Source organism: Zootoca vivipara, chromosome 9, assembly GCF_963506605.1.
Source record: "Zootoca vivipara chromosome 9, rZooViv1.1, whole genome shotgun sequence".
NCBI classification, from domain to species: Eukaryota; Metazoa; Chordata; class Lepidosauria; order Squamata; family Lacertidae; genus Zootoca; species Zootoca vivipara.
The window spans coordinates 45,120,288-45,136,417 of NC_083284.1; the positions used below are offsets into that span (position 1 = coordinate 45,120,288).

General features: G+C 40.9%; 1 protein-coding gene across 5 annotated transcripts; it reads right to left on the minus strand.

The window, feature by feature from the left end:
• Positions 1-1,471: 1,471 nt before the first annotated feature.
• CBR4 (carbonyl reductase 4) lies at positions 1,472-12,449 on the minus strand. 5 transcript variants are annotated; one of them, XM_035113936.2, is made up of 6 exons: positions 11,931-12,449; positions 8,869-9,010; positions 8,365-8,485; positions 7,546-7,682; positions 6,970-7,104; positions 1,472-3,386 (listed from the first exon to the last, which is right to left on the minus strand). In XM_035113936.2, the coding sequence occupies exons 2-6, from the start codon at positions 9,008-9,010 to the stop codon at positions 3,208-3,210; spliced, it is 714 nt and encodes a 237-aa protein (XP_034969827.2). In that variant the 5' UTR covers positions 11,931-12,449; the 3' UTR covers positions 1,472-3,207. The 5 variants fall into 5 exon arrangements, with proteins under 5 accessions (XP_034969827.2, XP_034969826.2, XP_034969825.2 ...); XM_035113935.2 differs by lacking the exon at positions 11,931-12,449 and having other exon boundaries at positions 8,365-8,482; positions 8,869-11,923; XM_035113934.2 differs by lacking the exon at positions 11,931-12,449 and having other exon boundaries at positions 8,869-11,923.
• Positions 12,450-16,130: the final 3,681 nt, after the last annotated feature.

Here is a 16,130-nt window from a genome sequence, read left to right on the forward strand (position 1 = left end):
TATTACAAATATTTTAATGTTGTAAGAAAGTTTCTTATGATAAAAGGCGAAAGATTTATACGATCTGAAGAGAAACCAGAAAATTATCTATAACAAGTATCTTAGAAGAAGAAATGATTTAAGAAGTAGAGAGTGCAATATTAGCTATAAATAGAAGCATGGAAGGGGGGGAAGGAGGAAGTCAACAGATTAAGAAATATATTGGATATTTTTCTTTTTTCTTTTTGCCTTTTGTTTTTTGCTTTTTCATATTTTGAATTTTTTCTTCTGTATTTGTTATAAATTCAATAAAAATATATTTTTAAAAAAGAAAGTTTCTTATGATTTTGCATATTGTAACTTTTGTAAAATAAAGCTGAAAAGCAGTTTTTTAATTTAAAAAAAACTGGCAACATAGCCTTAGCCACCACTAATAAGATTTCACATTTTTAAGCTACATAATTGTGCAAATAAAACAAAGTAGAAAAATTCATGTACTTCATGAATCTGGGACGCAGGACCACCTAAATTCTGGATCAAATGAGTACTAGAATTTAATTAAGGTTTGGGGTGTCAAAGCTAATTTCCTAGGACATGATAGCTAGACTCAAGTGTGCATTTAAGGTGTATGCCAGACCTTTAATCCTTTAATTAAAGCCAAGTGTAAAAACTAATTATTACCGGTAATTTCCTTTTGAGGTGTTAGCCCAGGGATGAACCATTTAAACGACACAAAGGATGGAAAGACTAATCACATTTGCAAATGTGTGGGTTCCCTCCCTCTCTCAACTGAGAGGTAGCTTAAAAGACAAGGCCAGTGTTTTAGGAGAGGTTAGAGCATGGGTGTCAAACACAAGGCCCGGGGGCCAAATCCGGCCCGCCAGACCTCGTCATGTGGCCCGCCGAGCGCCCCAGCCAGCGGGACCCAGCAGCGGGACCTTGCTGCTGAAGCACCGCGCCGACAAAGCGCCGACAAACAGCTGGGGCCGGGGGGGGTCCCTTCGCGCTCTTTTCTGGCCCTGAATCAAGGCGGCGACCCCCCCTTCCCTTTCTTTCTTCCTCTCTCTCGTTCTTATTCTTTCTTTCCCTCTCCTTCCTTCCTTCTTTATCTCTGTCTTCTCTCCCTCTTTCTTTTTCTTTCCTTCTTTATTCCTTCTTTCCTACTCTTCTTTCTCTCACCTCTTTCCTTCCTCTCTCCCTCCTGCTCCCTCTTTTCTTTCTTCCTTCCTTCCTTCCTTCCTTCCTTCCTTCCTTCCCATCTTTCTTCCTCTCCCTCATTCTTATTCTTTCTTTCCCTCTACTTCCTTCCTTCTTTCTCCCTTTCCCTCTTCTCTCCCTCTTTCTTTTTCTTTCCTTCTTTATTCCCTTCCTTATTTCCTACTCTTCTTTCTCTCCCCTCTTTCCTTCCTTCCTCTCTCCCTCCCACTCCCTCTTTCCTTCCTTCCTTCCTCCCTCCCTCCCCTCCCCTCCTCTTCCTCTCCCTCTCCCTCTCCCTCTCCTCAGAAACATAGGATGCTGCTTTATACTTCTGGCCCTTAAACCCTGGAACCAGGAGAGCAGCTCCAGTGAGTCAACCTCAGCCAGTCCCTTTGGTGAAGGGTGATGGCTCACTGGCAGAACATCTGTCCTGCATGCAGAAGGACCCCAGCATCTCCAGGTACCAGTAGCTCTGCAAAGCTCCTGCATGAAACCCTAGTGAGCCTCCACCACCCAGTGCAGTTACCAAAAATCATTTTTCAATAAATTGTACAATAATTGTACATTTGAATATCTACTATTCTGACTATGTTTCTGCTTTCAGAGCTAGTTATTACTTACATTATTACAAAAAACAGTAATAATTGAATGCAGTGACAATAATTTATGATAATAAAGAGTGGACACATAGTCCTACAGATACAACCGGCCCTTTGAGGGTGACCAAACTGCTGATGCGGCCCCCGATGAATTTGAGTTTGACACCCCTGGGTTAGAGTATAAAAGGGAAGTTAGGAGTTAGCAAGGACATAAGCTAGAGAGGAGGAAAAGCATGACAGTTGCTGTCCATTTGAGTGCAAGGCTATGGAAGAAGCAATGACCTTTTGGGGTGCCAATACTGTCAGCCCCTCCATCTAGGCTGCAGGTTGTATTTACGTGCAAATAAACCATATATCATAAAGACACTAGTTTCCACTGTGCCTTATTGTCCCACAGGAAAAAGAAACACCAGCGTTAAAGCGCACCTACAACCCCCCAGAATATCACAATGCTCGGAGTTAAGGGTGGCACGTAACAATATAGCATACGGTTGAACATTTCTGTTATTCAGATACTGTAGTAGACACAAAATATTTGATTGTGAGAAAGAGTTATATTGGTGCCAAAGAGCCATAAAGCATCCAGAATAAGAATATATAGATAGCTTTTAATGTATGAAGTGATGTGTGTGTGTGTGTGTGTGTGTGTGTGTGTGTGTGTGTAGCCCTTTCTAAAGTGATAAAAAAACAAATATTTATGCTTCAAGTAGGAGACGGCCAGAAAATGTCACATCTAAATAATAATTTATCACTATTTCAAGTACTTTGAATGAATAAAAAAACCTTTGAAAATTAGTGTTTTATTTAAGAAACCTAAGGTTATGAAGTTCATTGTATTCTTTGTTAGCAACCACTTCATAGGAGAAACAAAATAAATATGCATGGAGTGTGCCCTATACAAGCATTCAACATTCCTAAGCAGTTTATCATCAGTTTCCTTTGCCTCTCCAAGTAGAACACCAAAGTTTTCCAACATAAACTATGAAAAAGATCATACTTTACTTACAGAATGAACTAAAAATAGACCAACTTTTGGAAGGATAGCCGCATTAAGCTTTCTATACTGAAAGAACAAATCTGATGAAGCAAGGTATATGCCACAATTAGTATATTTGGTAACATGTAGCACTTATTTTAAAAACAACAACCACAGATCATTTAATTTCAATATATACACAAAAAACAAAAATGGGACCCTGAATCATCTACCCCCCCCCAAAAAAAATATCTGGTGTCACACATCAGAATTTGCTTATTTATCTGAGGCAAACAGACAAGTAAGCATATGATTTGAAGTTTGTCAGACTAACTACAAATTTATACTACTTTAATTTAAAATACTAACAAAAGTAGTATAACCTCAATCCACTTCTTGGGACTTTCAACTGCTGAATAAGTTTCCCCACACTTATTAACTATGCTATCATGGCTTTTAAAACAAAAGTTGCAAACCTCCATCAATAACTAGAACTTGGCCTGTTACATACGGAGACTCCAGAAGAAACGCAACAGCTTCGGCAACTTCATGAGGCTCCCCAAATCGTCCAAGGGGAATAGTTTTCTTCAACTGCTCTTCTTTCAAGTGTGTTGTCATATCTGTGTGAATAAAGCCTAACATTTGGGGGGGGGAGAGAAAATATGTTTATGAAATAAGACCGTCAAATCCTGATAAAACTATCATCACAACTATATAGTTTCCTGAGCTCAAGAGTCATAAGTCTGTCAAAATGCAAAGCATAGTTGCACAACTAAAAACCATTTAAGGAAAGAAATATTTGTGTATTCAAACTTATCTGAAACTTCTTGAAACTGGAAACGTCAGTCCAGAAACTGTGACAAATTTTACGCATCCAAATTCTTACATATATAGCCCCATTCTAACCATGTTTGTTTCACATTAAGTCCCACTACTGATTTCAATGAGGTGTACCTCTAAAACTATATCAAACCAACTTAGCTATTGTTTAAAGCATGTTGATGCATGCCACTTAACTCCTCCCATACTCCTGCTGCATTGCTAGGAGCTAAGCCATGGTTTGGCTTAGCATTACATCGAAACCCAGGCCTATGGTTGGTTTTCCCCAAACCATCCATGGGTGGTAACCTGACAGCAAGCCTTCATACAGCTTGTGGTTTGCTTGGAGGGAAAGAAACACCAAGCCTGGGTTCAGCTGTAATGGTAAGTCAAACCCTGATTTAGTTCTTGGCAACAAACCAGCAACAAGTGTGAGAGAGAAGCAAAGTACCTGCAGTTTTAGCACTGTGCACCTTTAAACTATATTTAAGTTTAACTGTGATTTAAAATGCTGCGCAAGCCAAGCCAGTTTAAACTTATTTAAACTAAAGAATACAGAGGGCCTGGTTCAGGTGCCACTTCTGTTCCCTATCTTATCACACATGGAGTTTGGATGGCTGGAGTAGCAATCTCAGCCTTGCAGAGTCCACAGAATCTTTGGGAGTTCTCTTATCAAACCAGGGTTTTACCTTACTGTGAAAAGCACGTCCTGTGTTCAAATGACTGCATGCTCAGCCACTATAGACATGAACTTATACATTTAATGATGGGCAGAAAACAAGTCCAAGATATGTTTCCAACTTGCATCAAGTTAAGGTTTGGAGTGAAAGAGAAGATCAGGTTCCATATTTAGGCCACTAGAGCCCATGCTTTCCACTACAGTCTCTGCAAGCTGACAGAAACATTGTTATGGAAAGGTGCACTGCACTATAAAATAAGTACAAAGCAATTCCTACACAGATATCCTTAGCAGGATAAAATCACAGAACATCAGAATTGAATAAAATGAAGAGAGACAGTGCATTTGGAATGCCTTGGGTTGAGGTTGGAGGTTAAATTCTCACATCCAAGGACTTGACTTAGTGTGTTGCTAGAGGCTTGCTGAGATGTCAAAAGGTGTTAATATTCAAAATGAAATCTTGCTGTGGTTAGTAGGGACACACTCAAACTGAGTTGTTCAAGGTAAACTACAGGAGTTAATGCAAGAGCTCCACCTGCTGCATGTGTACATACATAAAAGTATTAAGGCTGTTTGTATTTTGCCAAGCAGATAATGATTCATCTGTTCAGTCATGCAGTCACCACACAGTTATGCTTTAGGAAAAAAGAAAATTTTAGAAATGTTTTTACTAAGGCAAAACAGTTTGAAAACTGTATCTGCATGAATCCGAAGCGGTGGGAAAACAAGCTGAACTTTTAACATGACAAGACAGAGGCACTATGAGTCAGTAGTTTCCATGTCCAAGAAACTGGTCAATTGCCTACCCTGGATGTGGTTACACTCCCCCGAAAGAGCAGGTTTAGAGTTTAGGGGTGCTTCTGGATCCAGCCCTGCAGTTGGAGACTCCGGTAGCCTCAGTGGCTCGAAATGCCTTTTACCAACTCTACTTGGTTTGTTGGCTTCGGCCACTCCTGGACCAGAAAAGCCTGGCTAAAGTAGCTCATGCATTGGCTACTTCATGACTAGATTGCTGCAATGCACTATGAGGGGCTTCCCTTGCACCTGATCTGGAAACTTCAGTTAGTTCAGAACGCTACAGCATAACTGCTGACAGGAGGCAGAATATAACAACTATGCTCAGAGAACTGCACTGGCTGCTGATTTGCTACTGGGCCAAGTTCAAGGTGTTACTATTATGATATGAGATTGTCTTACCCCATAGATCAGGCATCCCCAAACTGCAGCCCTCCAGATCTTTTGGCCTACAACTCCCATGATCCCTAGCTAACAGGATAGGAATTGTAGTCCAAAACATCTGGTGGGCCGAAGTTTGGGGGTGCCTGCCATAGATCCTCACTCAAGTGTTACTCAACTCAAATTTTTAGTGCAGCAGCACCTACACTTTGGAACTCCCTGCCTGTACCCTCACTGTACTCTTTTTGGCACTTGCTTAAAACATTCTTATTTAGACAAGCCTATCTAGATGATGATGATGTTGTTGTTTCTTCGCAGCTTTTCACTCACATGAGTCACAAAGCAGCTTACATATCATAAATAACAACATAGTAGAACATCACAACCACAACATAAACCATATAAAGTAAATAACAAATCATCAGTAAAACAACTACAGTGGTACCTCGACTTGTGAATTTAATCTGTTCCGAAGGCACCTTCGTAAGTCGAAAAATTCTTAAGTCGAAAAACGCCATTGGAAACGTGATTTCCCATAGGAATGCATTGAAAACGGAAAAATTCATAAGTAGAAGCAACCCTATCTAAAAATTCATAAGTCGAAAAATCCCTATCTAAAACCGCCGCGGGTTTTTTTCCGGATGTCGAGACATTCGTAAGTCGAAAAATTCGGTTGTTGAGTCGTTCGTAAGTCGAGGTACCACTGTACCTTGTACAGAACACTAATAACAGAACAACTTTTAAAAATCGGCTAAACAGAACAACCACAAGAGAAGTCATTTTATAAAACTCACAAGGCATTGCAGTAATCATAATCCACAAAACAATGCTAGCAACATTAACAACCAAAAACAAACTAAGCACTGCTGAATTCACACACGCGCGCACACACTCCCCATCCCCATGACTCACAGTCTTCCACCCAGTTCATTACAACACACACACACATAATGCCTGTGGCAGCAACACCATTCTGAAGGCCCCTAGGGATCCAAGGGCTGGAGGGTGCGGCAAGGCAGGTGGAAAACTCCCATTGCCCCTGACTATTGGCCATGATGACTGAGATTGACTAGAGTTGGAGTCCAACAACATCTGGAGCAGGGGTAGGCAACCTAAGGCTCATGGGCCACAAGTGGCCCATGGGGGTTGTCTAACCAGCCCACAAGCGCCCCCGAACTGAGCCTCCCGCTCGGCAAGTCCCCGTGTGCTGCGCTAAACTGGCACAACACGGCGCGGGGACTCACTTCCGTTGCGCCAGAAATCGTGTCTGCGCAGACACCAGAAATTGTGGGTGCGCACACTCACACGTGCGTGCAACCCGGCGCATGGAGGGATCTCCGCTGGAGTGAACCAGTCCAGGCAAAGTAAATCTTGCCAACCCGAGAGGGTCAAAGGTTCCCCACCGTTGCTTAACCTGTTAAGTATGTAACTGATGCAATTATTGGACTGATATCAATATTGTGCATTACATTCAGTATATAAGGACCTGAAAGCGTCTGATCTTACATACTGATTCACATCTGACAGTTGAACTAAAAACTAACCTGGAGCAACCATGTTGACTCGAATGTTCTTTCTTGCTATTTCTTTAGCAAGAGAGCGTGAAAATCCAACTAATCCTGCCTTGCTGGCACTGTATACACTCTGACCAGAATTGCCCTTCAGCCCAACGATACTTCCTAAAATAAACGAAAGGGAAAGACAGGCAAAGGCAAAGTTTAGGAACTATAATCAGAACTGGGGTTTTTTAATAGTAGCTGTACCGATCTTTAACTTTTAACTAAATATTTTAATGCCTTATCTTTTTGCCTAATGTATATGAAGGCCTTATGCTGAAAAGCAAGCATGCACTTAATACTTAAGGCATTACAGATACTGTTACAGTCCCAGCTATATGAAAATACAAGTGAGAACCCAAACCCTTGCAATAGGGTGGTCCCTTCCTGGTTCATGAGGATGGGTTCTTGTTAAGTCGCCATCGGTTTGCTGCGGTAATGCACAAGGCAATCACAGCATTTATATAGGAGAACTTGTAACATACCATACATAACATACCACACATTGATTCTTGAAAAATTAGTATCAGTTGAAAATAATCGTATTTATTTAGGCAGACACACCTATGTTAACAATAGCTCCACCTTGCTGCTGAATCATACCCTTCACAGCAGCTTTGCATGTCAACATTGTCCCCAAAAGATTGGTCTGAAGCTGGGCTAGCATATCATCAGCCTTGGTTCGCAACAACAAGCCATCTCTAATATTAAAAAAATGACAGTGGTGAATAGAAATACTATTTAGACTCATGAAAGAAACAGGCCAATATAGTCAAGCATAATTAATTACAATACACTGAAAAATATAACAATTTCAGCCACTTTGCTAATAATAATATATTGTTTAAAACTAGAAAAAACACTGAAGTGCAAAACTAAATGAGTTCATTATGAAGTTGAGTACCCTATGTTGTTTTATTAAAAACTAATAATCTGAATTGGCAATATTTGCTTTATTAGTAGGGATACTCCAGAATGTTTTATCTATGCACCTTTGCCCACTAGAAGTCACCCTGTAACTGTAGTGAATTATAACAATCCCTAAAGGCTGACCCAGAATATGGATTATGCTATTGTTTAAACAAGTCATTTAAGATGAAGGTAGATAAAGAGCCCCTCCAAAATCAGCTTTTGATCAGTATAAAGGCTGCAAATGAAACAGTCCTTATAGGATAATGAAATGTTAATTCAACTATCGTAAGTCAAAGAATATCAAATCAATCTAATGAAATTTGTTCCAAATGTTTTTAGATACAAATTAAATCTTTGATTTTAAACTCTCTCTGAAACAAAATAAACCACACTATTTTATACCTGTATATTTATTTATGTTAGGTATTTTCAAAAGTGTACCTTTGACAGAAGCTTAAATTGGAAACTAACCTGTTGATACCTGCAGCATTAACCAGATAGTTTATTTGACCTAAACTCGTCTCCATTTCTTTAAACACATTTTGGATGTCTTCTTCTTTGGAAACATCACATCTAAATGCTAGATGATCTGCTGTGTTGACACAAAGTCCGCAATAAGATACAAACTTTCTCAAACATTCAGAGACTGCAAGTATCATAAATACAGACACAGAGCTGTTAGCTACGTAACATGTGGATTCTAGAAAATAATGTACGGTACTAATTATATGATTGGAAAAGAAGTCTGATACTGACAGAGTACACATTTTTACATTACAAAGAACCAACAATTCCCCAAGACACTCCAACTGTTAACCAGACCCTTATTTTATTTTATACTATATTATGTAGGGGTTGTACTATCACATCTGCAAGATTCAAATTCAGTATAAAATAATCATGCTACTTTATTTAACACACATGTATTACTTTAATAGTTCAACACATTTTGCAAAAACACTAAGGTATACATACCTCCCAAGTTCTTTGCAGTAGTTTGAGCTCTATCCAGATTTCTGGCAATAATGGCCAGGCAATATCCTTTCTGTGCTAGCAGTTGTGCAACAGCATGGCCAATTCCCCGAGATCCTCCAAAAATGGCACAGACCTTTGACATCTTCAATGAACAGTTAACAAAATACATGTATTGATACCGGTAGTACCAACAGACAAAATGTGTGTTGGGATTACATTTATTATACTGGCAGGAAAAGATGGAAGAGTCATAAATTGTACAGAATGTTTACATGTTACAGGGGGTTTTGCAATTATTTTTTATTGTTTTTATTATCTTTTAGCCAGTGCTATCACAGGGGTGGCCAAATTTATACACCCTACAGATGTTGTGGCCTACAATTCCCACCATCCCTGACCACTGAGTTGCAGTCTAGCATCTGGAGGGCTGTACATTCCAAAGCCTGTTGGAGTCTATATCTTCTGGAAGGCAAATTGGCTATTACTGCCAGAGAAGTTACCCTTCTCCTCCAAGTATTACAACAGGGACTGGTGAACTCCCACAGAAATGTGACTTGACCCATTATTACCTTACCTAAGTCTAGCCCAACATACTGCTTCATTTGCACCCTGGCTTGCAATGTGTTGCCATCACACTTCATATTCTATTTTGATATTGATAAATTAAAGCACCGTGTTTTCAGACCTTATTAATATTTAAGAAATGTTGGTGTGCATCTTTTCCCAATTTCAGATTTCTGGGTGTTCTGGAAATACTTCAGTGATTCTGACACATCTGTCAGACAGACCTAAGGATCTTTATGTAGATAGAAGATAGATATTCTATCTACACACACACACACACACACACACACACACACACACATATACAGAGAGAGTGTGTACCAATGTACAAACAACTTATTACAGGATGCATAAGAGGCTAACAAGACAGACAAGCTTTGCCACAGAAGCAAATCATTCCATTCATGCCCACCTGCCTGTGTCACTCAAAAACCTTTTTGCTTACATAATTACAAAACTAGTGCCAGGTGTGTGGTTAACATTGCCCTGCACTCCTCTCATACTCTTAAAGTGCTTGAAGTTCAAATCAGCAAGCCACTTAAAGGAGACTACTTTATAACCATATTGACATAACCTCCCTTAGTGTAAACATAGTGTAACCACAACCCATACACTAGTCCTGAAATGGATATGAAGTGGAATTGCTTTGAAGTGATAAATGCTGCCTGAAACGTGTATGATACGGTCTATTTCTATGGCATTGTCTGCCTACTCTTAGCCTTTTGCATTTCTTTTGTGAAGTGCTGTACAAATAGGAAGTGGAAATGGAAAATCAATGGGAATATTTAAACACCCAAATATGCCTGTGTTTTGTGCTAGGGTAAAATCTGATTTTCAGCTGCGCAGTAACTTATTTGTTCACTTAATCTTTCAAAGTTTCTAAACCAAACATATCAGTCACATGAAAAATTGTCTGGAGAAATAAAAAAGGGTTAGCATAAAGATCAGGACAAATATCAGACCAACCCAAGGTGGCTTGAAAAATCAGTTTGAGGCTGGGAAGGTGGGTACTAAATCAAAGTGGCATGTCTACTAGATCACCATTATCTACATAATCTGTTTAGTATCTTAACTTTTGTATACAGTGTTTTAAAATACTATTGTATTTTTATTTTATTGATTTATCTTTGTGATTTTTTTTATTACAATCAAGCAGTGTAAAGTCTTATGGACTACATAAATAAATTAACATTCTTTGGAGCCACTACAAAGAACAGAGGGAGGTGTGTCTATCTAAACATATTGCTTTCGCAAATATTCAGGTTCTAACCACTGTTAAAAAGTTATGAAGAAAATTTTAAATCAATGGCTTTATTTTTGCCAAGTAACAAGCCCTAGTTGATATGAAAATAAATTGAACCATACTTAATGTATTTAAAGGGAGAAAAAGTAATAAACAGTGAAAGTCTCCACTGAACTAGGTGCCACAGTTAAAACCTACTTTAAAATCACTGTTTTGTTGCTTATTGCAAAATGTGGAAAGTGCCCTTTCCCTTCAACCCAGGTAAGTGTTAATAAACCCAGGTAAGCGTTAATAACAGCATTTCCTTCCCAATGAGGAGAGGCAGAGGTTGTATGGGAGAGTTGCTGAGCCTACCATCCTATGTACTTTTGTGGAATGAATGCCCATTAAACACAATGGGATTTACTTCTGAGCAGACCTGTGAAAGACTGCACCTTTCCTCAGAGTTTCAAGTTCTTGTATTTTCAATAGGGGCTCAGTCTCCAGTTAGAAGACCTTCTCCTGCAGCAAATAATTTCAATTTTGAGGAGGAAATGCAAGGCCCACTGAAGTCGATGGTAAAGTATTTTCCCAACTCCTAAAACAGCTTCACACAAGATGTGAAATGGACGCCCCAAAAGACATGGCTTTGTCCCAAGCACTTCTCCTCACACTCCGTCACCAAAAAACAGAGCAGGACAATAAAGTTGCTACAGTTCCCTGCCTTCCTCTGGCAGCTGTGCATTGGAGAGCAATTGCAAGCTGCAGCCGCTAACAGTCATTTATATCCACATTATATAAACTTAATAAATTATAACAATAAAAATTTATAGAAAAACGCTCCCCCTAGGTTTCTCCGGGGGGGGGGTAACCTTCTCCCCAAGCGTTAAGGATCGTCCTCCCAACGGCCACGCAAAGCAGCGACGACGAATTCCCTGCCGTGCTCCTTGGCAGCAAAAGCGCGGGTCCTTCACACGACGACGACGCTCTCTGCACGCGCTTATAGCGAACAGGTGCGCATGCGCATATAGCAATTAAAAGGAAGGGAGCCGCGGCTGCGTCGCCTGGAGCAACGGCCGCTTGGGAAAGGTTAACGCCATAAACGCGCCGCGAGGGGGCAGCAGCACCGAACAAAATCCAGCGGAATCCTGGAAGCGAGGGTTGCCGAAAGCGGCAGCGGAGAAAAAACCCTGGCCTGCCCGACCGTGTGAAGTCATTAACTCGGTGTCTAAGCTTGGGCTATGCCGGGGATGCGAGCCTTCCCGCCTTTCCTTACCTTGTGGCAGAGCTCGGGCGGACGGAGGCCTATCCGTCAGGCGTCTGTACTTTTAAACGTGAACTACCGTTCCCAGCATACACCGCGCTTCATATGCCTTAGGGCCGAATACGTCGTAGAGGGGTAGTCTGGGGGTTGTAGTTCGTTCTCTCGCAGTGGGTGCTGGGATGTTGCTCAGGGCCGAATTCGACGGCTGCAAACTCTTGTTAGGCTTTCGGCAGCCTCTGCGTTTTTGGAAACAGGCGCGTTAACCACTAGACGGTGCAGCCGCGGCTTGTCCTCCTTTCTTCGCCCCAGGAGGCATCATTTCCCATGTGCTCCTACTGTCGCATCTCTTGGGCTACTGTCGTGGCGTCCGCTTTCCTTCCACTGCCCGAAAGCGGCGCATATACTGTGTTGCAAAGTGCAATATGTAAATACATCTGCGTTGACTCTTTGGACAGAGGCGTTATGCAACTAGCACCACCACTCAAAAAAAACAAAAACCAAGGAGATAAGTAACTCTACTACCTTTAGAAGACGTCTGAAGGCAGCCCTGTATAGGGAAATTTGTTAATGTTTAATGTTTTATCCTGTTTATGTTTATGTTGGAAGCCGTCCAGAGTGGCTGGGGCAACGCACTCAGATGGACGGGATATAAATATCGTCATGGAACGGACGGTCCTTATTTTCATCAGATCCCCACTTAGACAGGAAGCTGCATTGGTCACAATTTTATTATTATAAATCAAATTAAAAGTACTTTAACCTGCCTGAAGGACAGGGTGAAGAAGATCTCAACAGAATCCAGTATCCTCTTTGGGATATTTCCATTTCCATTATCATTAGTTCTCCAAAAAAACTGTGTCCGTCTTCCGCAAAGATGGCTCACAACATGCTTAAACTTAAGTCAACACGCAAATGATTTCACACAAACAAGCCAACTACTGTAAACAATCAAGTCTAGCTGCAGACACTTCAAACTTGCTTTGTTCCCCACACAAATTTATCTTTAAAGAGCTGGTGCTATTTCTTTTAGTAGCATGGCAGTGACATGGAAGAAAGGACACCTATGAAATTTCTTCCTGACACAAAGCTCTTTAAAGAATGAGTTCATGGGTAGATGAACTTGTGACCCATATGATCTTAGATGATCCATTCACTGGTAAGTATTGGTTCAGTCTCCAGGTAGGGCTGTGAGAGACCCCTGTCTAAAACACCTTAAAAGTGTAGTCCAGCAGCAAAAACCACACTGAACTAGATGGAGCAATTGTCTGACTTGGTATAAGCCAGCTTCCTGTGTTCGTCCACATGAAGGCATAGCAACAATCATACCAAAGCTGAATCTAAATATTGCCAATTTTATAAATTTGACAGCGATTGGAGCAATTCAGATGTTTAAAGGACTGTCACTAGGTGTCAGAATAATGTGTCAAACATTGATTTTGTTCCAAGAATCATGCATTCCTGTGATCTGATAAGCAGCCCGCCAGTAACTGCCAACTTCAGTGCGGCTTTTTGCCACCAGAGCACTTAAACAATTTGGCCGTAAGAAGAAACTTTCATTCAAGCGAAAGAGGCAGAAGCAAGATGACTTCAAGGAACAGACTCAATCCCTGCTGGGAAAGGATCTGGCTAATTTGCTAATGCTTGTGGGCAATAATAATAGACCCTAGGACATTTGCTAGACAGCAGGCAAAAAGTTAAGCAAAATTACTTAATTGGAGTTTAATTGTGCTCTTGTCACGTGCTTGGGAGCCTTGCCTAGAAAACTGAGGAACCTGTTAAGATATTCATGAAACAATGTTTCCTGTATGAACTGAATGATTACACAGTAAAAAATAAGGATGTTGCCTTATTTCTTAAAGAAGTGCTAATTGAGAAAAAAGAAAAGGGATAGTGGAGGCTAGAATGCAGCTTTAATAATATGTTATTTTGCAGCCTTTCACAATACACTAAATATTACTTTGCACAATCCAAAGCCAATTTACCAGACAAAAAATATCGTTCCAATGTTTAATACCACAAAGCAACCCAGTCATGTCAGTTTTGATTAATATGCTGTTGCTGTACAATAGGTGCAATCCAGAGAAAGTTTGCAGCATGTAGCAACCTAATCCTGAACCTTTTACTTTAAAATAAGTCCTACTGGTGAAATTTTATTACAAATACAACAAATACAGATACACAAGACTCCCTCTCCACGGTATAATTTTGTATGGATTTGTTTGACCTCTGTAAGAATTCCATTAGAAAACAATAAAGAAGCATCAATTATAAAAACAAAACAAAATTGAATTATGTCCAACTAAAGATAAAGAAATGAAATACTTAGAAAGAGTAAGGTCACATCAATTATTGACATTCAAAGCAGCAATAAACAAATGTTTTGAAGATGTACTATGTGCTTAATTTTGGTCTAATGTTAAAATCTGTTCACTTATTCTTACCTTAAACTGGGGGTGGGGGGTCAGAGGGATAAGATCCAAAGCTATTACTTTCCAATGCAAATTGCAATTTTGGGACACAACAAATGCAGCCAAATCACAAACCTAACTTCATGTAATGTAAAAGTTCTGAATGGCCCTCAGTATGGAATTTGGCACATTTCAAATTCCACCCCAAAATCCAGCTTGGTCCGGTAATTTTTATACTTGGAAGTGGTGAAATGGTACAGTCTGCCTAGCTGTTATTGTAATGGAACAAAAGCAGCAATCACATATGGTTTTGTCCTGCTGTGTACAAGGAGGGGGGATTAAGGATACACTTTCAGCCTTCACGTAGCATTTTTCTACTTTCAGTGATTTAATAACATGCCAAACCCTCTGTCTGACACAGCTGCCATCGCAGGGTATCACAGTTCAACATGCACATTTGTTCTTCGATCCAGCAGAGACTGGGAACATCAAGAACACAGTTCATAGGAGAAAATGCCTTGTGCTATTGATGTTGCTCCTGGGACAGGCAAGAACAGTATTTATGAACAGCAGAGGGAGCCATGGGTAGCCTCTCTTATCGCACTGTGGGACAATTCATATGGAGTTTTAGAATTACTACAAAACGTTTGAGACCTCCAACGCTGTTTATTCACTCAGCTCCCCATGCAGATTTTTTTTCATGCACTAGAAGAACATTTTAATCTTGCCCAACCACCCAATAATAAATAAGAGTATGCAGAGCATGACCTTTTGCAAGTGCCAAGTTCAAGTACAGGAAATAGCTGGGAGCAGGCTGTTGAATCCTGGAGGTGGTGTGGCTTTGGTAGAGGTGCATGTGTGCATCCTACATTATTTGCCACTTCAGCTCACTCATCTTTCTTGGACCTGTGCATACTGTATGTTTGGACTTCCAGCCCCTTCAGCAAAATCCCTTGCTTGCATTAGCATGACCTGGATCTCTGCAAACAGCAAAGTGCCTCTAATATACCGTATATGCAGAGTAAATTTCCTTCTCTGCTGAATATAACTAAGCCTGGTACCCTCCTGTTTGATTAAAGACAAGCAGCCCTATCTTATGATTCTCTGTGCAGTGCTATATACCTTTCATTGTCCAAATCCAAAGGGACACTGATGAGCAGGCTTGGCATCAGCACAAGGCACACACAGGCAGTTGCCAGGATTCGCATGCAGTGGCAGACTTGGGCGTTCAAAAATTCAGCAGCGCCCAATGCAAGGCCAAAATTTGCCCTGTCTCTCACCTTCCATTCTGCTCAATTCACTATGTGACAGTTGTGAAAGTAAAGGTAAAGGACCCCTGGACGGTTAAGTCCAGTTGGTGACTACAGTCATACCTTGGGTTACAGACGCTTCAGGTTGCGTCTTTTTGGGTTGTGCACCTCGCGAACACGGAAGTACCCGAACAGGTTACATCAGGGTTTCAGCGCTCACGCATGCACAGAAACACCAAATCGTGACCCGTGCATGTGCAGACGTGGCACTGCAGGTTGCAAACGCTGTGGGTCGCAAATGTGCCTCCCGCATGGATCACATTCACAACCCGAGCATCCACCGTATAGGGTTGTGGCGCCCATCTCGCTTTCAGGCCGAGGGAGCCGGCGTTTATCCACAGACAGCTTTTCCGGGTCATGTGGCCAGCATGACTAAACCGCTTCTGGCGCAATGGAACACCATGATGGAAGCCAGAGTGCATGGAAACACCGTTTACCTTCCCACCACAATGGTACCTATTTATCTACTTGCACTGGCGAACTGCATTCAGCAG